Source organism: Accipiter gentilis, chromosome 25 (genome assembly GCF_929443795.1).
Source record: "Accipiter gentilis chromosome 25, bAccGen1.1, whole genome shotgun sequence".
NCBI lineage: Eukaryota > Metazoa > Chordata > Aves > Accipitriformes > Accipitridae > Astur > Astur gentilis.
This window is the reverse complement of record NC_064904.1, coordinates 19,054,066-19,077,440: the sequence shown is the minus strand read 5'-3', so window position 1 is coordinate 19,077,440 and position 23,375 is coordinate 19,054,066. Positions and strand designations below refer to the sequence as shown.

Here is a 23,375-nt window from a genome sequence, read left to right as displayed (position 1 = left end):
ATTTTTATACTCTCCGAGCCAAATTGTATCTTGGTGTGATGCTGCTGGCTCTGGTATCCTTCCTTGTACACAAAGAATCTTGGTCCCGTGCCCAAAGAGAGGGCAAATGTGAAGGGGAACTAGGAGAACATTTTATTAGGGAAGATATATTCAAAGGTGGCACTGCGTAGGAGGGTGCGAGTTTGAGTACACTAGGCAGATGAGGCACTTCCCTTTGTCTCTTTTACGTTGATTCACTAAGAACACACACATTTATTAAGATAAGCCAAAAAAAAAATAATGTTCCCTGTTTGAGCAGATGCCTCTTCCCGAGTCCTCCTCTCCTCCAAGTGAGACAAAAAAACCATCAGCTCTCACCCCTTCCCAGCCAGCCTTTCTCATGCATGAGCAATGCTTGGTTTCTGCTAGCTATTCCCTCCTGACAGGATCTTCTGCTACCACAGGTACGATCTGTTGGTACAAATTACCTGAGTGGGCGGCAGATTCTTGGCTAGACAAAAGACTAGCCAAGGAATAAAAGGATCCTTTCTTTCCCATGAGCCAGGGGGATGCACTGAATACTTTGAGGTTGTGCTTCATTTAATAGCAAAAGCGCAAGTAAATAATCCCTTGCTTTATCTGATGCCCTCCTTTATTGTGCTTGCAGGCAGACAGGATTATTGAGGAGAAAGGGATGGGGGAGGATGGAGAAGACCTAAAGGGAAGGAAGGGGGAGGCAGGGAAACTGGGGAACCAGAGTCGCCTCTTTCCAAGGGCTTCCCAAGCCAAGCGTTGTGCCCCTGCTCTTTCTCTCCTCTCCTTTTCCCCCCCAGATTGTACTCTTAACTGCTTTGACACCCACACACTGTAATCAAATAGCACTCCCGAAAGCACATTTTGGAACCTGTTTGTCAAATGTTTGGCCGTGTTAGGGTAGAAATTATTCCAGATAAATTCATTCAATGCTTTATGAGCTAAAAATGGCACATTTGTTATCACACAAATAACATATGGCATTAGCAAATGAAATTTAATGTTGTAGCAGCTGAAATCACAAGTGTAGCTTGTCCACCTTAACCTGAAATGCACAGTGGTAGGAAGCAAAGCAAAAAGATGTACACCTCCCACCATCTCGTGTTGGCTGGAGTACTGTTGCGAGCATCCAAATTCTTTCTTTCACTGCCTCTGCCAGCTTCGGCTTTGTCGTATTTGTACTCTATAAAGACTTTTACACTGACTTATCTAGTTTTATGTAAATGCAGAACACGTGAATGGCCATGCCAGGCTGGGCCAAAAGTCCATCTGGCCACGTACCCCATCCCCAACAGTGGCCACAAGTAAAGGCTCAAGGAAGAGTAGCTCAGACAGTGGCCGACTCAGTTTAGCAATGTGTGCTTTACTTGTCTCAAAATCAAAACAAACATTACTATATTAAGTTATTTTGAATGAGGAGCTAAACGGCTCTACGCTGGTGCTTTTACAAGCTAAATCTGATAGTGTGTCTTAATTTCTAACAGTAGGGAGATTCATTGCAAACAACTGACTGCAAATCAGTGAATGAATGAGAGTAGATCTCCACAGAAGTATTCTTAATTCATTTGCCAATTATAGTTCGTATTTAATTATGAAAATACATTTTAGCAGGCATGTAATATATACTTTGTCTAAAAGAAAAGTAATTTCTAGCAGTATCAGACCTAACTACAGTGCTGGCTGTTAAATCTTTGCTGACAGGGAAAGGAAAGAGTCCATTCAGTTTTTACTGCACTTCAGCATAGTCGTTTTGGAGTCTGATCCTGCAATCCTTGCTACCTACTTGTTCCTTAGGAACAATTTGTGTGATTAGGAGCTATTCATAAGTTTAAATAACATCATGATTGTTGGTTTTACCTCCTGTTACTTCGCTAAACCGGTGGTTCAAATAGTGGCGCTGGGGGAAGGCCTCCTGTTTGGGGAGTTGGTTCTTTCTGCTATTTTGGCAGCATATCTTTTTGTTTTCCCAGAATGTGTTTAGCTAAAGTAGCGCCGAGGAAGGAGTGTGACACGGTCCAGAACAAGACTGGTTTTCTCAGGTCACCAACCGGCCTGGACCCTGTGACGCTGGGCTGAAATATTGCCGAGGAAGTGTTATTCATGTTCGTTATTTGTATTGCAACAGTAGCTCCATACTGCTAAGCTCAAAACTAAAACAAGGAGATGCTCCATGTCCCAGAGAATTTCAATTCTAAGCATAGAATAGGAAATACTATATGAATATAGAAGTGGTGGAAGGGAGTGGGCTCTGCAGCAGTGGTATTAACCAAGTCCGGGGCAGCAGTCGTGGGATGAGGAATCAAAGGACGGGAATTTCATGGAGGAGGAGGAGAAGGAGGAGGAGGAGGAGGAGGAGGAGGAGAAGGAGCTCCTGCCAAGCCGAGCAAAGGCAACGAGCCGGGGGGGACACGACCTGGGAAAGCAGGCAGCGGCAGCAGGGAGCGGAGTTTGCTGGAGGCAGTTTTTAAATGCCCATTCTGCTAAACTGCCTCCAGCACAGCCCTGGGGAGCACGAAATAACAAGGCAATTATGTCCTCAGCTCCCTGTGATATTGTTAGAGTGGAGCCCAGCATGTTTTGCAATGTACTTTATCACAATAGTCGGTTCCTTTTCTTTCTAAATGGCTGTATTTCTGCTAATTAATTAGGATGCATTCACCCCTGGGCGGAGGGGGGGAAAGAGCTTACAGTGGGGATTTGAAATCTGTTTCTTCAGACAATATTACAAACATTTACAGGGAGGAGCAGCGCTTGCCCCCGGGCAGGGAGAGCTGAGATAACGTATAATGCTCGCTCATACAGCCTGGAGCTATAAGACTCTGGTCTGGCAGGGAGAAGAGCAGCCTGGCTGCTGGGAAGCCTCAGAATGAAGTTTGGATGTAGGACTTCCATGAAAAAAATCCAGTGCTGGATTAACGTGGGTTTTTTTTGCCTTGCTTCAGTGGGATTTCCCCAGGGTAAACCTGCACAAAGACAAACCTGTCACCCAAACTCAGCGGGGCTGAGACTTTCTCATCTCAAACCTCATACAAAAAGCCCCGAAATAAATGAGGAAGCTTTGAAATGAACGTTGGAGCAGGCTCATTCCAAACCTTCCGTTATCTCACTTCCAATTTATCACTGAAATGTCTGTAATTCTCCCCAGGGAGACTTTCTAGTATTTAAACAGCTACTACCCTGCATAATTTCTTCCTGTTTTCATAAGAGAGAAGAGGAACTGAGAACATTATGCTAAATGCCTCAAGAGTCCAAAGAATAGAGATTTTCACGGAATTTTCTGAATTTATTATCATTGCTAGGGCTGTGGCTGGAAACACCCCAAGGTTAAAAAGTTCAAATGTTTGTTTTCTTTTCTTTTTTTAATGACTCTTGCTTGAAATGCTCTTGACTTCAGTTAATTCCAGCTACATTTGCACTTTAAAGGAGCTCTGTCAGACAGATATTAAAAATATTTAAGTCTCATTTATTTATAGGAATCCTTCATACTTGGGTGACTATTGACTTGACAAATCCATTTGACCTAAAATACGACTAAGAAGTGTATTTGCGGTATGTTTATTAGTTGAGAAGAAGTCTTTCCTGGGCTAATCTGTTTTCCGGCTGTACTCTTCCAGCAGGCTGATGGAAAAATAAGACCCAAAGAAGGAAGCGGATTTTTAACAGTGGTCATGAAAACTGCTTTATTCTCAGGGCATTTTTGCATGGCATTAGCAACTAAAAGGCACCACTTCAGCACGGCACTTAAGCTATTTGCTGAATCAGGGCCTGAAAGCTGAAGAGAAGGAGGAGGAATGACATGGGTGTTATTTCCACAGATTTTCTCAGGGCATCAAATGACTATTAGCTGATGTGACAAGATTTTACTGTATTAAAGTTGCAGTGGATGAAATTCGTGCTTTTTTGATGGGGTAGCCTGAGACTGACAAGGCAATTGCAGCCATCAAGTCCCTGCCTGGAGCAGGGAGCATAAAGATAAGATACAAAACCTTCGTCCTGGAATGGAGTAAATTCCCTCAGCTGCACCAGGTACCTGGTAAATGTCTATCCCAGTTCAGCACAGAAATGTTGGGGGAAAATACCCCCGAGAGATTCCTAAAACCACTGAAATTGACAGGTGAGCATTGACTTGGTCTTCAGCTGGAGGATTTGGGGTCAGACGGTCAGCTTCTGTTCAGCTGCTATGAACCTCCCGGATGTGTGAGTAAAAGAAGAGTCCCCTGGAGCCAGGCTCTCCACCAAACCTCATAAAAGCAGAAAAGGCAGCTTGGCCCACGCTGCCGCGCACCCCTGGATCACCTCTGGATGTAACGCTTTCCACACAGTGTTTTATACTGAATACTCATGTCAATAATTCATCACACGCCCTTCAGTAGCACTTTTGTCATATCAGTGACTTACAGATCCTTCAAGAGCTCAAATGATCCTTCTGTGCATCATTCCCTGAATTACTACAAGCCATTTGACTGTAAATGTGTTCTTTGGCACCAATCAGTGGATCATTGACCTTAGCAGTATGGCTACATCATCAATATACATCTGTAGTAGAGACACTAGCAACTTGGTATTGAACAATTAATTTCACATATAGAAGTGTAGTCAGTGGCTGGGCAAAACTGGAGATCTGGGAGGGTTTGCAGAGGAAGCGTGGCGTGCCAGGCAGAGAGCAGAAGTGCCTGAGCACAGAAGCATCTCTCGATGAACAAACAGATCCCAACTGCTTTGCACAGAAAGATCAAATGAGGCACAAAGACAGTGCCACAAACGGCATCGTAGGGAAGCGATGAAACACTTGAGGGACTGAGATTTAGCAACCCGGGGCACATTCTTCCTGCTGGGAGCTGCTCACGCAATCATGGAGATAACCAGCAGGCACCCCATGCCACGAACGATACCTTCACACAGTGCTGGCGTTGCCTTCAGCGGGTCTCCAGCTGCTGCTGGTGCAGATGGAACCCCAGGCTGCCGAGTGCCAGGGGCTCGGAGGCTTTGGGGGGCGGCGGGATCATTGCACATTTCTTGTCTTTGTCCTTTTCCTAAGGATCTGGCATTGCCCACAGTCATGCAGGACTTGAGGCCAGCTGGACCTTTGGTCTCTCCCACTGTGACTGTTCTTAAGTTTCTCCACCAGGGATGTGTGTGTGTGCGCCTCCAAGTTTCTGTCTGTCAGAGAGTGTGGACTACAGGAAAAATCAACTGTGCCCTCATTGCCAGACCAAAGTCTCCACAAGCCAGCTACTCCTCACCTCCTTCTCCCTCTCCACAAAAAAGAGCTTCATTTCCAATTGCAAAATAAAAGCAAAATAAAGGGGGCCTTTTATTTGCTTTTTGAGCTTTTGAAAAAAGAAATTTTCCAGTTTGTCTCCACAGCAGCGGGCACTTGAAAACATGATCCTTCAGAGAACGAAGGGCCATAATTTCATATTATCATCTGCCTGTCAGAGCTGTGGCTGTAAGCCAAACAGCAAATGTCACAAAACTCATTGAGAGGCTGTGAGGATTGCAACACCGCACCAGTTTGGGATCGGGCATGCGGAGGAAGGGGGAAGGGGAAGACAGAAAAGGGACTGACAAAGGTTTGCATCCCTCAGGGGAACCCTGGTTCTCTGGGGATGGGGAGGAGGTGGGCGCCTCTCTGAGAGGACAGATGATGAGGTGGGTTTCACTGGTGTCACACGGAGAGGGATTTTCTACTTCTTATTCACAAAAGACCAAGAAAAAGTGAAGAGAGCTCTGTCTTCTGCTGCCAGACATAATCACTAGCTCCAAAATCTGAAAAGAAACTCGAGCAGTAGCTTGACACATGATCAAGGCTTTACATATCCATCACTGTGGAAAGAAAATGTACCCAAAAAATTCACTCCTTGTCACAGAAAACGCTTGTGTTAGTACCTAAGTGACTGTCGAAGTGTCTTTAATGACAGTTCACCTGCTCATAATTTCACAACAAGCAGACAGCAATGCTTCCTTTCCAGTTCAATCCAGTTTCTCTCATCTCCTCAATAAGGGTGCATTTGCCATCCCAATGCACTTTGAACCAGTTTTATGATTTTATCTTCATGGCAACAAGCCTCTGCTTTGAGAAAGAGCACTTATTAACTAGAGACGGCGTCATTTTCAAAGTGATTTATTTTATGAGGGTTTTGAAATAAATGATCAGTCAGTGATTGGCCATAGGGGAAAAGCATATAAAAGCTTACCACATGCATTGAACATACCATCTGGTATCCTTTAAAATCTAGCTTCAGGGTGGCTTAGCTAATTCTTCAGAGCGCATGATGTTCACAGGGCACAGTGAAGCATGAATATAAAAGCTGAGTAACATTGCCCAGTAAGAATCAACACCGTAACTGAAGCTTAACATCTTGTATCTCACTGCTCTAGCCCATCATCAGAGACTGGCATTTTCTTAACTAAAACTGACATTACATTCCATAATTTTAAACTCGTTAAAAAAAAAAAAACTAATCCTTTTATTTTCTGGTTGGATAGAAAAGGGATGCCTCCGCTGAGTCTCAGTTCCTCCTCCTGACTAGCTGATGTAAAAGCAGGAGGTACAAAAAAAGATACTGTTATTGTTCCTCTGAATTTATTGTTTGTGGCATGCACAGCCCTCTGGGTGCGGTAAAGTTTCCTGACTCTGATGCTTGTCACAATTCGAGATCTGTGTTATTGTCCCTGAAAAGTACTAAATCAGACAATTTAAGTATTGTCTGTTGGTGTTTTACCCTAAAATAAAGGCCAAGGCAGGCAATTATGCCCAATTTTGCCACTGAAAGACAAGAGGGATATTGACAAACTAAAGGGTGTTCAGAGGGGGGCCACTGGCAGGGCTGGGGGGGTGGGAGCATACAGCATATGAAGAGAGGCTGTGGAAGTTGTATTTTTGAGCTAGGACAGAGGGGAGGAGGGATCTCACTGCAGTCTGCAGCCACCCAGAGAGGGGTTACAGAGCAGGCAGAAGCTTGGCCGAGGTACGTGGCAAAAGAACAAGCAGCCACAGTAATGAGTTGCAGCAAGGGACTGTCCGGCGAGCTGCAAGGAATAACGGTAGTATTCACAGTGACCATATTTAGGGACCTGACTGAACGTCCAGAGAGGTTGGGCAATCTCCGTCTTTGGAGACACTCAAAACTCAGCCGGACAAGGTTCGAAGCTAGCCCTGTTTTGAGATGGAGGTTAGACCAGAGCTTCTTTCCAACACAAATATTTATATGATGCTGAAGAAAAAACAAAGTGGCCTATAGTTATAACATAGAGGCAACAGCACAGGCTCTGCAACGTGGACCTGTAATGAAGAACTGCCCTTACATTATCACAGCAAACAGCCTTTCTGAATAATTTAAATAATACCATCGCAGGTCCTACAATGGAGGCATGGAAAATAATGCCTCTTACTAATTGGGAGGCAAATTTCTTTCACACAGCTTCCATTGTCTTCCTTAAGAGCTGCACGCAAGTTCTAAATTTGCAATTTCATCCCAACTTGTTTTCCATTACATAATCTAGAGTGCAAAGTAATGTCTTCCAATAGGATGTGGCCAGGGCTCGGCGTTAGGCCCCCCGAGTCCTATTCCTGGCACTAAGATGGATCAATTGCCCACAAATTATGCAAAGTTGCGTCTGCAGGTCTTTTTACAACCTTCAGCAAATACATACACACAGATGAAGAGCTATGTTTGCCTGAAGGAGGGGAAAGCTGTGTATACAAATAAATATTTGTGCAAAAATTCATCATCTTCTGCTTCTGCAAAGAGGGGGATACACTTATTACACATTGGGCAATCCTAACGTCAAGGTTGGCAAGGTTGGCTGGTAAGGTTATTCATTAAAAGTGCTATTGCAGTCCCAGTTTGTTATTTCAAGTGACACACCATCACCGTCATCAGCCGCATGTTTGCTCATTAATTAAGGTTTCTAACTACCAGATTACTTGGGAAGAAATGTCATGCTCTGGGGACTCCCGCTGTCACTACTGGCAGTCCAGGACACAGCAGCAACCGCCCACTGCGAGGCCTTTCTAGCGCGGAAAAGCAAAGGTGAGCTGAATCGCTGTGCCCGGCGCACAGCTGGAAGGCAGATTGATTTCACTCTTATTTGCTCATTTCTCCCAACGAGGCCATGCTAGCAGTGCTGTTTCTACACAAACTCCCAGTGATCGCCCTACTCGGAAAGGCAATTGTGAAGGAACTGTGAAGGCAGCCTAAATTTTCCACAGCGTTTAATTAAATTTGGAGGGAGCAGATTAATGGGGTATCATGCCATCGCGGGGCTGGGTCTGTAGCGACTACCCATTTAGTTTTTGTAGTAATGATTTCTGCAAATAAAGCAGTAAAAATATTGCGGTTTCACGCCGGGGGCCTGCTCCTGCTGCTTTTTCCCAGTTGCTTCAGAAACGGATGAATAATGACCTTGAAAAGTACAAATAGATGCACACTGGCAAAGGGAAGGGCACCAGCGCATGGGAGAGGACCATCGGCATGTGCTCGGCATCGGCCATGCCCGCATTTCTGCTGAGTTTAACGGAATTATCTGTGTACGCAAACGCTTGCAGGATTAGTATCATAGCTCGGAGGGGCAGGGCAGGCAAACGATGCGATGTATTTACTTCTCCTCACCACGAGGCTCTGAGGATATGAAGGTAGGCAGAGAGAGATCATTATCTCGTGTGAGAAAACCTGCCAAGTGTTCAGGTGTGCCGTCCATCCTTTAGGTCCGAAATGTGCAAAGCAGACGTTTTGACTAAGTTAAGGTACAATCCGGTGGGATTTTGTGCTAGCTGAGGGGAAAGCCGTCAGCCGAGACGGCAAAGGGCTACAGATCACCCTCCGCGCCGCTGAAAACACCCTTCGGCGTGCGGCGGAACGAACGTCGCCGAGTACTCCCACCTCTGGGTGGGAGGCCTGGGCTCCGAGGCCGGGGAGAAAAGCCGCCCGTCCCGGTGGGGACCCCCGACCCGCGGCGGGCGGCAGCCGCCCGCCAAATCCTGTCAGCGCCCCAGCCGCCGCTGGGCGCGCGGGAGGCAGTGGGCGGGAAGGGACCACGTGACCGCGCGGCGGCGGCAGGGAGGGCGGGGGGGGTTGTCACGTGCCCCGCAGTGGTGTGGGCGGGGAGTGGGCGCGACGCTCTTCGGGGAAGGGGGAGGTGAGTGGGTGGGGCTAAGCGCGTGACCTTCCGGGCGTTGGGGAGGCGGGGTGCGTGACGTAGTTCCGCTTCCGCCTGGGCGTCGGGGGTGGCGGTGGTGCTGCGGGCCGCCGCCTGCTGCCTGGCTCCTGGCCTGCGCCGCGCTCCCGCTCCCGCTCCTGCTCCGCTCCTCCCGCCCAGGTACCCGCCGCCTGTAGGGCGGCCGGCGGGCCGGAACGGCGCTCTGCCGCCCGGCCGGCCCGTTAGCCAGCCAGCGGGAGGGAGGGAGGGCGGGCCTGACCGGGGTGGGGAGGGAAGGGAAGGGAGGGGGTTTCCACCCCACACCGCCCCCGGCGACCGCCGGGCCGCAGCTGGCTCTTCCCCCTTCAAGCCCCCGGGAGAGGCGGGCGGGGAGGTGCCGCCGACTCGCTCAGCCCCGGCGAGCTGCGGAGGGGTGGTACCGGGGGTCGCTGGCCTCCAGTGAGTGGCAGAAACCGGCCTCCCCCCGCCCGGAGACCCGCCGCCGGGGGAGGGCGTATCGCTTGGGGGTGCCGGTGGCGGCCTAGCGGCTGCTGCCGCTTTCGGTTACGTGGGGCCGGCTTTGCTGATGTCGGCACAGCGAAGGAGGTTCGTTTGTAGCGGATCCCGGTTTACTCTGTGTAACGGTGGTAGCTGTTTGTGTCTTGGCCGGGTAAAATGCTCTCTCGGGTTGTGTTTAAGTTATATGGTCGTAATCTGTAAGTGACTATGTAAATGATTGTGGATCGCGTGTCAGTGGCTCTTTAACTCAAAGGTTCTTCGCCAAAGAAGGGCTCGGGCAAGTCAATTTTGCAGTTTATGATATATTGATTCATTTTATCAAATGCTAATGAGGTAGCTGACTTACTGGGAAAGCTAGCACTGTGCTATCAAAGGGCACATTGCTTGGAGAGAGAACTACTTATCCGACAGGTTTAATCTCTGAGAGAGAACTTGCTTCTAGGTGATTTCTATGGAAAACAGCGTTGATCTGATGCTGTTCATTGCCAGTGGATGTTAGAACAAAGGTAGCTTTTTTTTTTGTTAAGCAAAAATGACACACCCTGAAACTACCCTCCCCAAGACCTGTGGAGGCCAGTGGCTGATGCAAAAAATTGTGGTAAATATCAAGCCAGTCCTGGAAAGCACTTTTGATATTCCTGAAACTCGAGTTCATTCAAGTACATTTTAACAGTGCCAAATCAAGATGTGAAAGATGCCAGCTGTATCCATGCAGCGAGATTGTATCCTGAAAAGCAGTTGTCCTGGAAAAGAGCCTATGTTAAGGAGCAGAAGGGTGTATGGTTTGTTACTGTTGAGGCTAGAACTGGAATATGACACACAGTTTTGATTTTTTTGGGGGGGCGATGGGGACAACACACCACACTCGGGGTGAGTATGTTTATTTCATCCAAAACAGATAAAAATAATTAAGCTGATAATTCCTGCGTATATAGCTTTGGTGGGAGGAGAACACAGGTATTCTTTAAATAGCTTTTACAGCTAGTTTGGGAAGACTTCTGAAGAATTGATAATTGGAAGCTAAAGCTATAAATGAGAAATAAAGCACACTTTAAAAAATGAGGATAACATGCTAAGAATGGGCTCCACAGCTCTCAAGAAAGTTGAGAGGTGACTGTGGAAGATATGTTTTAATTATTCGGAGCTGCTGGACTGATACATCTTTTGCAAGATTCACAGGGTACGATGGTGTGGACAGGAGTAATCTTTGGCAGTGGAGACTTGCTGTTCTCCACTGATTTTGTATCACAGCTGGCACACAAACAAGCCACCTCGGAAGTGATAGATGTCTGCTGGTTTGGAACCATCTGCCTGTGATGTGGTTACCATCTGAAGTGATTAGGTCTGGTCTTGGTGGGGAGGCAGCTATGAAACTGAATGGTCTGTCATGGGTGGAAGACTGGAACAGATTACAGTTCCTTATGGCTTTATATTTTACAGGTTTTGGAAACTGGTAAGGCCTCTATTTTGAAGAATTATTTTTTTCTGGTGGTTGATAATTTATAGCAAATGCAATATTTTGGTTGTCACTCTTAATTCAATCTGTCCGGAAAATCTGAAAACTAAAAATCTGACTTCTCTCCTCTTTGTCAGTCAAAATGGATGTGGGAAGGGCAGAAAGATTACCAAATCTCACGTAGCTACTAATGATGTAACTGTTGGGTTTTTTTCCCTTCAGTCTGTTTACCAATTGTCTTTGTTCTCCCAATGAATAAACACGCAGGTCAGACTAAATGATTGCATGGCATGTAAGTGCATCAGTGCAGCTGCTGAGAAGGCATTAAAGATAGGGAAAGGCCAGCTATAAAATGTTGACGCTTAATGCCTGAAGGTAGAAGCTGCAGAAATTTGCATATTTTAGAAAACATCTAGAAGCTGTCAAAGATTTGGTCTCTCTTCCATTTTATCTGTATAGCTATGTTGGGTAGTTATACTTATGTGGGCAGAAATCCTGTTGTAGATGAGGTTATGCTGGTAGGTATTAGTCATGTTACAGTGACAAAAGAACTTCTTTGCTGAGAGAGCCATGCCACCCAGTGGAAATGCAGCAGAGCCTGTTGCATCTAGAAAGCATTTTTCTGTGTTTGAAAGATAATCTTGGAGACAGGAACTAAATCGGGCACATCAAGTGTTCAAAAAACGTCATACAACTCAAAAAAAAAAAAAAAAAACCAAACCAAAAAAAACCAACAACAAAAAAACCCAAGCAGTTGATGCTTAGTTTTGGATAGCTTTAGTAAAAGAGAGACAAACTGTTTTGGACAGCTCCATCTAATGAGGGTCCCTGAGGACTGATGATGGATAAAAGCCAGGAAAGGCAAGAGCATGGGAAAAAATGCTGCTGCATCCATCAGTTTCAGTTGGTCTGGATGTGATCAGAGAGGGTTTAGAGCTTAAAAAACACTGTAGAAGCTGTTTAGTAGGACAGATTTAGTATGCCACATGTAGCATCACGCTTCCAGAAATGGGGTTTTCACAGACCTCTCTGAAAATCGCCAGCTGGTCTTGAACGCTGTTGGTAGACTTAGCCTGCCAGTGTCATGTCGGAGGAGTGCTTCCCAACCTTTCTTCAGCCTGCGGCACAGAGCCCAGCAGGCTTGCTTGTCTTGTCTACCTGCTGTTAATTTTTGGGAGCAGCTCGTGGGTGTCCAGGAGGGCTTGGACTGTGGTCTGAAATTTGGCTGTGTATGGTTTCTGGGTAGGTGCAGTGGAAGTCCTTCATGCCGTCTCATCGCTCTTCAGGGTAAAGGATGAGAGAGATTCTGCTCCTAGATGCCTTTTTTGCAGATGTCAGTCTCTTCTTTCCCTCGCATCTGGCTGAATGTGTTCTCAGAGGTGGCTGAGAAATGGTGCCCTGACCAGCAGATCTGGAGCTGGCAGGCTCTGCGCTTCTGGAAAGCAGGGGATGTTTCCAGGGGCGGCGGCCTTCAGAAAACAAAGGAAATCTTATCTTACAGCACACTGGATGCCAGCAGGCCTTTGGTTTGAATGCTGCCAGTTCTGTAGTCTTTCTACTCCCTGCCAAATGACTTAAACTCCTGAATGCTCTTTCCACTCACTCTTTCTTCCCCCCAAGTCCAGGAAAGAGTAGTTGGAAGTAGAGTTTAAATGTGGCAAACGGACAGCTATTACATGAATCGGCTTTTCTCTGCTCATGTCAGTGCTTGTGCAGTGCTCTTCTAGGAAAGCTTCAAGAGAAAATGAGAGTCCGTTTGTTAACTCTACTGACTCTAGAAATCTAGTCAAGGCACCACGCAGTACATTCTTCTAAAATCCTGATCCCACGCATGACTAGTGGGGACTTTAAAATGGAGTTACGTGGAGGTCTTCTGTCTGACAGTGTCTCTGAGTCCAATTTGTGAGCATGTGAATGCCTTGGGCAATACAAATATAATTGATATTTCTGTAAGGTTTTGATTGAAATGCTTTATACTAGTGTTGAATGACTTGAATGGAATCTGGGTTCTAGGTTTAAGTACAAATTAGTTCATATGTTCTCTGAATGCATCTAATGGTAATTTCAGTTTCTTTTTTATTAAATGAAGGTGGCAGTACCCAGATTAAATGTATGTTTAAAAAATGTCCCTGAAGTAGGCCATCCTGTCTGCGAGAGGATCCTTGACATGCTTGGCATTGACTCAGTTATGCTAAGTGTTGCCAACAAATGTTGCTCTTGTCTGCTTGCCAAAGTAAAAAAGCCACTAAATCTCATTATAAGCTATGCTTAACTACACTTTTTTTATAAGTCATGCAGTAGAATTGTTTCCTTAATTTTCATGTCACAGAAGTATTTTGAAATTACCTACTGACAAATATTGGGGGTGTTTTTTGATATTTTGTAAGCAGGCCTGTTTCAACTGTATTCATCCACTGCTTTGACTTGAATTTACTACTCTCTGTCACTTTTGTGACAGATCATGGGATTTTCTTCTGAGTTCTCCTTCAGGTTTGTTTCCTTTCTTCCTTCTCTCCCTTGCGGCATATGTTCAAACTTCTTCTGTGAGCTTTTTTTCAGTCTCTTGTAGATCTGTTTTTCAGTTGGTCTTATTCCATCTCTCCATCTGCCCAAAAAAAGGATGATTCTCTTGGCCTGTTTTGGTGTTGCTTTTTGTTAACCTGGTTTTGTTTGGCTTTTTTTTTCTTATGAATACATTTACATGTGCACTTACGTAAAAAGTTATTTTTGTACTTGTCTGTATATTAATGATTGATTTCCTATATTTTATGGGTTATATTAAGTAGCTTCTATGTCTATATAGGTAAATTGAACTACAGTGCCAGTAAAAAGCACATATCAACCTCTGATTATTATTGAGCATGGTACATTGCAAAAACTAATGAATTCTTTTAACATTAGAGGTATTTACTGAAGAGAAATTGAGCTTTTTCTGGTAGATGTCTCTTGAACAGCTGAGCTGTTAATAATGGGAGCAGAAACCACTTTCCTGATGTAATTCAGTCGGTTTCTCAACTTTAAACTAATAGTTATCTATCTGAACGGTCTACCTCATCTGATACAGGTATTTGTACTTACTTGAAGGAACTACTGCTGTGTATTGGGGTTTGTGTGGCAAGGTTTTGGTAGCGGGGGGGCTACAGAGGTGGCTTCTGTGGGAAGCTGCTAGAAGCTTCCCCTATGTCCAACAGAGCCAATGCCAGCCGGCTCTAAGGTGGACCCGCTGGCGGCCGAGGCCAAGCCTATCGGCAACGGTGGTAGCGCCTCTAAGATAACAGATTTAAGAAAGGGGAAAAGTTGTCGTGGAACAGCAACTGCAGCCAGAGAGAGAGTGAGAACATGTGAGAGCAACAACCCTTGGTGCAGACCCCCAGGTCAGTGCAGAAGGAGGGGGAGGAGATGCTCCAGGTGCCGGAGCAGAGATTCCCCTGCAGCCCGTGGGGAAGACCCTGGTGAGGCAGGCTGTCCCCCTGCAGCCCAGGGAGGTCCACGGGGGAGCAGATCTCCATCTGCAGCCCGGGGAGGACCCCAAGCCGGAGCAGGGGGATGCCCAAAGGAGGCTGTGACCCCGTGGGAAGCCCGTGCTGGAGCAGGCTCCTGGCAGGACCTGCGGACCCATGGAGAGAGGAGCCCACGCTGGAGCAGGTTTTCTGGCAGGACTTGTGACCCCGTGGGGGACCCACGCTGGAGCAGTCTGTGCCTGACGGACTGCACCCCAAGGAAGGTACCCACGCTGGAGCAGTTCGTGAAGAACTGCAGCCCGTGGGAAGGACCCACGTTGAAGTTCGTGGAGGACTGTCTCCCATGGGAGGGACTCCACGCTGGACCAGGGGAAGAGTGTGAGGAGTCCTGCCCCTGAGGAGGACGAAGCAGCAGAGGCAATGTGCGATGAACTGACTGTAACCCCCATTCCCTGTCCCCCTGTGCCATGGGGCAGGTAGGTAAAGAATCTGGGAGTGAAGCTGTGCCCAGGAAGAAGGGAGGGGTGGAGGGAAGGTATTCTGAGATTTGGTTTTATTTCTCACTACCCTACTCTGGTTGATTGGTAATAAATTAAGTTAATTTTCCCCAAGTTGAGTCTGGTTTGCCTGTGATGGTAATTGGTTGAGTGATCTCTCCCTGTCCTTATCTTGACCCCTGAGCCCTTTGTTATATTTTCTCTCCCCTGTTCGGGGGGGGGGGGGGGGGAGGGAGTGTGATAGAACAGCTTTGGTGGGCACCTGGCGTTCAGCCAGCGATAACCCACCACATTCTGTTATAAGCTAATGTTGGAGCTTTAACAAACCTTTGGATTCATGCAGTTAAGCACTGACTTCCACCAGGGTGCTAACTTTGTAGATAGGTATTTCTTAAAAGGTTTATTGATGAGGTATTTCTTGCAAGGTTTATTTAAATTATTAGGTGTAACCAGAGAAGTTCACTGTGTTTCCACAGGGGTCTGGGTTGCTCGGAGTGGTCATAAATAACTTGGGAAATGAGATGAGCAGTGTCTTGTTGATATGAAGCCATTCAGGAAAGAAAGGATTAGGTAATAAAATGGCAGATATAATTCAATGTTGATAAATCTGATGTAATTCAGAGTAGATAAATGTAGACTGGTGCACATAATTTCATATATAAAATGATGGGCTGACCCTTAACACTGAGGAATGAAATATTGCCACAATAGTGTCAGTTCCGTAGTGATCAAAAAGCAGATGAAACATTAAGAAGTATTAGGAAGGAAATAGAAGACAAACCAGAACATAATTATGAAACTATATAAATCAATAGTTATCTCACATCTTGAATTCTGTGTGGTTCTTTCTTGTCATTCATCTCAAAAGATACAAAAGAATTGAAAAAGCCTCAAAGAGAAGCAGAGAGCATAATCAAAGGTATGGAATAGCTGCTGCACAAGGGTCAATGAAATAAGCTAGAGCTCACAGCCTGGAGAAGGAACAGCTAAAAGAAAATGGTAAAAATCTGTAGAATAATGATCAGCATGAGTAGGGTGGATAAGAATAGACTTGCTGTTTTCCTCAGCTGCAAGAATGAAGGAGCAACAACTGAAACTAGTAAGATCCATGTTTAGAACCAAAAAGAAGGGGCCTTTTTGTGTAACAAATAGCAGCCCTGTGGAGTTCCTTGCCAATGGATGTTGTAGGTACAAGCAGGGAAACTAGACGTGTTTGTGGAAAAGAAGTTATTTGAGGGCTGTTATTCCATAGAAATTGCCTACAACTTAGGAAGTCTCTGAGCTTGGTATTATTGAAGTATTGGGGTGAGTGTCATCCCTGTTCTTGTTCTTCCCTGCTGGTCATTGTTGAAGATAAAATGGGATGCTGAGCTGAATGGCCCCTTGCTCTGATCCAGTACTGTCCTAAGATTAGGAATAGATAGTAATAAACTTACAATACAGTTTCAGAGATTACTCTAGTTTATATGTACACTATGTAATTTATAATCTAATGGAGCATATAAAGCTATTTGTTACAGGCTCTTTGTACAGACCTCTGTCCCTGAGACCAGTCTCTGTGTTAAAAGTCAGGTCTTCACCATCAACAAGGAAGAACAAGGATTGTTTGTCACGGGGGTCAACTTGGCAGTAGTATTTGTGCTCTTGACTTACATTTTGCATTTTTCCTGCTCTTATGTTCCTCTCTATCTCTTACACTCTCCCCTAAAACCTTCTGGCTGTCCTGGGGCACATCTACCTATTTCACCAGCTTTTGGTCATCTTTTTAACAGTTATTCACCTCTAGTCAATATTTGTTGTCAGTTAGTCAAACTGAGTGTAACTCAGCTGCCCTTTTGCATGGCTAATAAAGATTGACAAAGCCAGTCGGTGTTCATTGTGGTGAAGCTCTGGAAAGCTTTAAGTGCAGTAGTTGCCTTCATGAGAGGATAGCACATGACTCATTGGTCCCTGTTTTCAGTCCTTGTAAGTGTTAAGAGGTTAGAAGTTAGGTATGCATTAATGACAACCTTTGCCATGTCTATGTTCAGTTAAGGCTAGCTAGCTAGAGTCAGTGAACATAAATAAGATCATCCACTGCCTTTAGTGTGTTTTGAAATAATTAGGGGATAAAGCGTCAGCAAACTGCAGTTCCTGTATTTCTGACAGTAAGATTTGCGTGGGGATTTAATCATGTTTTGGTTTAGATGCATTAACTTTACCTGCAAGCGGCCTGCCATACCTTTTCTGAGTCCTGGTTTAGAAAAGACCTTGAATACTTTACAGGCATTGCTGTCTGGGTAGGCTGCCTCCTCGGTATGAATACTTGAAATATTTTTTTCTTAGTGTAATGTGACACATTTAACCTTATGTGTCAGTCCTGTCTGAGATGAGACAGGTAGAGGCTGAAGACTTTCCTTTTCGTGAGAACTTTCTCAAGAGGAAAGTATTTGGGTAGCACATATCTGTGTGGGTCAGAGTCATTAAAACAAAGCTACTGCTAAGAGGTGCTGCCAGTTCAACACTTACTGTGGTTTGAATGAGACAAATGTAGAGTTTGTCTCATGAACTCTTGCTTGAAATACTTTTATTATTTTCAACAAATTTCACTTTATCTTACCTTACTTTTCAGCAAAATGTCTGGAACTGATGATTTTTCGGTAAGTAACAGTTTTTCTTTCCTGAAGATCAGCCAGTTGTGTTACTTCATTCTAAAAGTTGACATACTTTTTCAAGAAGAAGGGGAGCTTACAGCTGAGAGGCGATTTCCTCTGTATTGCAGTTGTGGTGTTTTCCTTTTGGGTAGATGTAGCAATCTGTGGACTAAACATATGAAGCTGCTAGGTGCCTTGTGGGTTCTCTTCTGCTGTGATATTAACAAGGGAGTTGTGCTTTAATAGTGTCAGAATAGCTGTAATGGAAACCTATGAAAATCTTTTCTTTTCGGATTTGCGCTGAAATTGCTTATTGCTATGTGTGGTAGGTCACCTTTTATCTTTGGTTTTCTAACTGCAGCATGTCAGAATGCCTCTTCTCCCTTAACGATAGAAGCTGCACAAAAATGAATGTAATCCTCTCTGTGCAGCAACAAAGAGCTCTTCTCCTCCTGTTTTGGCATCTGAAACGTATACACATAGTGGGTGAATGTCTGCAACCAGTAAGTCCAGTAGGCATTTTATGTTCTCACTGATGCTTTATCTTTTAGTTGGCAGATGCTTTACCAGATCAGTCGCCTGCTAAAACCTCCAAAGTGAGCAGTACAAAACCTGGTCAACAGCCTGGTCAGCCACCGCAGGGTTGGCCAGCTTCGAATCCTTGGAACAACCCAAGTGCTCCCCCTACTGCGCCAGCCGGACTGCCACCAAATACGTCTGCTTCCAGCGTGCCATTCGGACCTCCACCAACAGGAATGTATCCTTCAATGCCCCCTGGACCGCCTGCTCCATTTCCTCCTCCTCCTACTGGACCCTCTTGCCCTCCTCCTGGTGGTCCATATCCACCCCCAACTGTGCCAGGTCCTGTCCCACCAGGGCAATATCCTCCACCAAATATGCCCTTTCCAGAGCTTCCAAGACCTTATGGTGGTCCAACAGAGCCAGCTGCACCTCCTGCTCCCGTTGGGCCATGGGGATCCATGCCCTCTGGAGCATGGGGACCAACAATGGGAGGGCAGTATCCTGCACCTAGCATGCCATATCCACCCCCAGGGCCATATTCCGCTCCTACCCAGACTCCAGGGGCTGCGCCAACAGTACCATGGGGTACAGTCCCACCTGGAACATGGGGACCTTCACCGCCAGGTCCATTTCCTCCACCCACAGGATCATATCCAGCTCCAGGACTATATCCTACGCCCCCTAATCCTTTTCAAGTGCCATCTGGTCCTGCTGGTGCTCCATCAATGCCTGGTGGTCCCCATGTGAGTATTTAATTTTGGTCTTGAATTACTCTAAAATGTTACACTTTTAAGCATGGAAATTGTGTTGCATAAGACCTGTTAGTGCAGGTAAGGAATTTCAGCACATCTGTCTTATTTCTGTAGTCAGCGGAATAATAGCCAACTTCTTAAACACTGAACTAAATATGCTAGGACAGTGAAATTATGTCAAGTTGGAGTGCATCTAAGCATCATATTACAGTGGTCTTCCACTACTTGGAAAGCCTTCTCTAAAAGGCAGAAAAGAGGGGAAAGCCTTCCAATAATTTCTAAAAGAGAAAATATTCTAGTCTCTGTAATCTAGAGAGATTGTTTCTAGGGCATGGAGGGAGGGAATAACAAATTGTAAGGATGAATTTGTTTTTAATTAAGAATTTTTGTAACTGTGAATTAACTGCTTTGTGAAAAGCCTGTATTGACCATGAATTATTGTCTCTTGCAGCCTTACCGTTGAATACGTTCTGGGCAACAAAATACTGTAGCTTTCCACCTTCATCCACTACTTACAGAGATTTTTACGGTTTTTGTTTCAGTAATGTTTGGGGCTATGAAGAATACTTGCCTCTTGTACGTGCATTTGAGGTATGAAGGAGCAGTTTGCATAAATTTACCTTGCTCGTATGCTGGCATAATTGTTTGATTTAATGAATTTTGAAGAGCAGAAATAAAACTAACATCTGTAGTTCTTATGTTGGCAAGTATTCCTTGGAAAAATGGGAGTTGCCAAGTAAGGATTATAAAGAATCAGGCCTAAGGACTTAAAAAAAAAAAAGTTAATTCTTAAATTTCCATGAATGCTTTAAGTCTTGTTGCCGGACTTGTGCTGGTCACTGAATGGATGGATAGTCATATTTTGTCGCTTTTCAGGTTATTCTAAAATGTCAATAAAAGGTGTTTCAAGATTTTTGTCAAGAAATCAAATTTTTGAACATGCTACAGTAATTCAAACTAAAGAGACAGAGCATGTGAACTTGAAGGTTTTCTCAGCATTTTGTATATACTCAAAACAATTGCTCAGTCTGGGACTATGGAAGAGAAGATGCGCATTCGAAATACTTGGTCTGACTTGTCAGCACACTGTTCGTGTTCACAAACAGGCATTTATGTGCAAATTAAATAACCTGGATGTGCAGTTAACTTTGAATCAACAAATGTGAGTTTTATGCATGCAAATGAGGACATCATTTTGCCAGTTCTCATTCTGTGGTGGTTGGAAGTTTGGCTTGGTCTATGTAAAGAGAAACTGATTCCCACTTAGGTAAGGTACTTCCCTATTTCTAACCTGGGTTCTAGTCATTTAAAATTTGACCTTGCTGCTGGGTTGTGTAAACTCGGCAGACTTTTTCAGAGTCCCTGAAACTGAACTTGAGCTTAAAAGATCAAAAAACCCAACCTGACAATTCCCTTCCCAGCAGTTCTTGGCTTGGCGTTTAGTTCTGTCAGCTACAAAGACCCTTATTGCCACAGTTGAGAACGAGGAGGTCTCATCGGGCCTCTGCTGAATATTGTAATGGGGAGAAGTCCTCTGTTCTCAGCTCGGTGTCTGCATACCTCACTGAGTAAGTGTAATTTGGGAGTAATTGAATGTCTAGAAGCCTGTGCACTGCTGCGTAGCTGTCCCCCCTCTGAAGGGGCGCTGCAGTAAGTTTTCATATTCCTGCCATATCTGTGCAAAGAGCATGCAAGGGGTTTGCTGCAATGCTAGTTTAGCATTACCAAGACACACAGCCATGTGTCAGTGAGGAGTTCTGGCACTCTTTGTGGTACTTCATAGCCTAGACTTTGACCATGGACAGTTTGTTTCATCCCCAGCTGGGGATATCCTAACTTAGCCTCTGTAGGTAGAATTAGGAACAAATTTTGCTTAACATGGTAGCTCATTAGGGAGTCTTTGTATCACGGAACTGTGAAAGCAAGTTAATTCTCTTCCAGTACCTTATCGTGGCTTCCTGCATGCATGTGATGGACTACTTAAAAAAAACAAATGGGGTGACCTGGTGGTGATGCTTGTTAGTAGTCTTAGCCTTTATGGCAAACTCCTGCCATGTTTTTGCAGAAGAAAGCGGCCAGCTCGGCTGTGGCTGTTTTAATCTAATATCATGAAAGCTAATAGCAAAGGTATGTGTCTTTTTTGTTTTAGGAAGACAATACTGGAGCTGAACAAAAATACTTAACATTTCAGCTTAAAACCTAGTGTCTGTAACCCTAGAAATAGGAATCAAAAGTACAAGTCTTCACTAACCTTAAACAAGCCCCAGTTGGTCCCCCAAACCGACTTGGCTTAGATCTTGGCAAGACTCATCAAAAACGTAAGAGAACACTGACTACATTTGCTCAAGTGCTTTTTTGATACCTGCAGCCTTAGATTATAAATCGGTGTAATGAAAAAACATTTATTCCAAATGAATGGATCATGCAGTAGCAGCACTCCAGTTTGAAATTGCACTGGCCATATGTCTTTGCAGGGAATGGGAAGAGGTAGGAAAGGATGAAGCAAACGTAGCGAGTAATGATTTTTGGAAAGGGGATTTGTAAAAGTAACTAGACTTCTAGGTTCTTCCTGAAATAGGCAGGATTTATTACTGGAACATTTAGGCTAAAATTCAGTATATATGGGATGTTTTTCAATGTATATTCGTATTTCTTGAGGTCATGAAAACTGTTTCATAACCCCTTTGTTTTTGTGAGCAAAGTTCTTTGCATAGCAGTGAAAAGGGTATACCTGTTAATCTATTGTGTAAAAACTCAAGTTGTCACTATATACCGTGTAGTAACTTTATCACATGTTATGTCAAGTGTGAGCAACTTCTGGCCTGAAGCTTTTGCAATGGAATTTGTACATTTCTATGCATCATTTGAGTTAAATTGCTGAGAAGTTCGTTTTGACTTGTGCTTTGAGATTGACATACTGCATTTGTTTACAATATGAAATATAAGCAATCACATCTTTAAAGTATAGATTATCACCTGCTGCTGTATTTTCTTTAGATGAAACAAATATTGCTGTATGATAGTGAGAAGCTATAAATACAGGATTTGATATTTTTTTGAAAATGCTGTCACTTTTGTATAAGATTAGACATTAAACGTATTTTCAAGACTGTTGTGTTTACTCTTTTTCACTTACTGCTTTTGACATGCTTGTGTAGACTTTTGCCTTGAATGAATAGTAAAAATAGGACATCCTTGATTTGCAAAGACTGAATATAAAATCAGAATTACTTGACTTCTGTGAGTGTTTTTCCTCTTCCTTTTGTGATTTTTGCAGCCTGTACATAAGGCATATTAAATGTGGATGTGACTATTGCTCTGTTATAGCACGTCAGCCTCAGGTATCGCTTGCTCACAAACTGCCTTGTTAATCAAGAGAGAAAAAAAAGATCTGATCTTGTTCTAGAGGAGGAATGGGACTTTTTTTTACCTGTGAAGAGAGTGTGGTGTGGATTTTTTCCTGGCTCTGAACAGTTCCTGTGCTAGATTGACAGACGTGGATGTGGTAAGTGGCCTGCAAACCAATGTTTTTATATGCTTCTCAGGAGTTTGGTAGGATAGGGTGGATAGTAATGTTTGAGAAACTCCAGGGCTTGGCAGTCGTGTGAACTACAAAGTCTGGGCATCACTCATCGCTATGTTTACATTCTTCATATATGGTGGCTCACAGAACAGTTCATGCTGAGCTGGCCAATGCTGCTCCCTTTGTCCACACCTTCACCCTTTCAGGAAGTTCAAAATGGCAGCAGTGAGCAGTAAAGAGTGGAAATAAAAGTATTTATCCACTTTAAGGCTTAGAAAACAAGCTCTTCTTGGACCGTGCACCGAATGTAATCCTTACATCTGTTAACAGAACAACACAATGCATGGCCAATGCTTCATCTTAAGAGTGTTTAGCTGTGGGATTGTCTGCTGCTCTGGATTCCTCAAATGAATTGTCTCTTGCAACTCTCTTGCACTGGTAGAGATGAAGACATGGGCATGGTGATCCAATTATGTTAATTGCTTACTGCCCGGTAGGCCCCAAAAAATTTAATCAAAGTTTTGGGGAGCATCTGACAAGTGATACTTACCTACGTAATTCTTAGGGGAGTAGTTAGTTTTGAAAAAACTGTTCCAGGGGTCTTGCAAAGCCATGAGTTTGTGCATGGTTGGATCCACAATGCAGGATGCATTAGTTCTGGTCTGGGGTTGTGAAGGCAGATGCCTGAACTCTCTCCAGGTGTTGATCCACTGACCAGCCTGTTGGAAACTGCCTCTACACTGTCCAAAGGGTGGGATGTTGATAGGAAGGTTGTCCTTAACCTCTGTGTAGTAAGAGCCCTTAGGCACCTAAGTAAGGACAAAACTTTTCATACATAATTTTCTTAATAGAAAAATTT

General features: G+C 44.5%; 1 protein-coding gene across 6 annotated transcripts; it reads left to right on the top strand.

The window, feature by feature from the left end:
* The first annotated feature begins 9,232 nt into the window (after window positions 1-9,232).
* Window positions 9,233-22,228, top strand: MAPK1IP1L (mitogen-activated protein kinase 1 interacting protein 1 like). Of its 6 annotated transcripts, none has more exons than XM_049828588.1 (4): window positions 9,233-9,333; window positions 17,698-17,725; window positions 18,271-18,984; window positions 19,445-22,228. In XM_049828588.1, exons 2-4 carry the CDS (start codon window positions 17,702-17,704, stop codon window positions 19,454-19,456), a joined length of 750 nt encoding a protein of 249 aa, XP_049684545.1. In that variant the 5' UTR covers window positions 9,233-9,333; window positions 17,698-17,701; the 3' UTR covers window positions 19,457-22,228. The 6 variants fall into 6 exon arrangements, with proteins under 6 accessions (XP_049684545.1, XP_049684544.1, XP_049684542.1 ...); XM_049828587.1 differs by lacking the exon at window positions 9,233-9,333 and adding an exon at window positions 9,471-10,178; XM_049828585.1 differs by lacking the exon at window positions 9,233-9,333 and adding an exon at window positions 10,188-15,065.
* Window positions 22,229-23,375: the final 1,147 nt, after the last annotated feature.

What these genes read in the sequence shown, in the direction of transcription:
- MAPK1IP1L (XM_049828582.1), top strand. Translation starts at nt 17,630, where the DNA reads ATGAACTCTTGCTTGAAATACTTTTATTATTTTCAACAAATTTCACTT. An exon ending in CTGGAACTGATGATTTTTCG is followed by an intron (nt 17,726 to 18,270) that starts GTAAGTAACAGT and finishes TTTATCTTTTAG; the next exon opens with TTGGCAGATGCTTTACCAGA.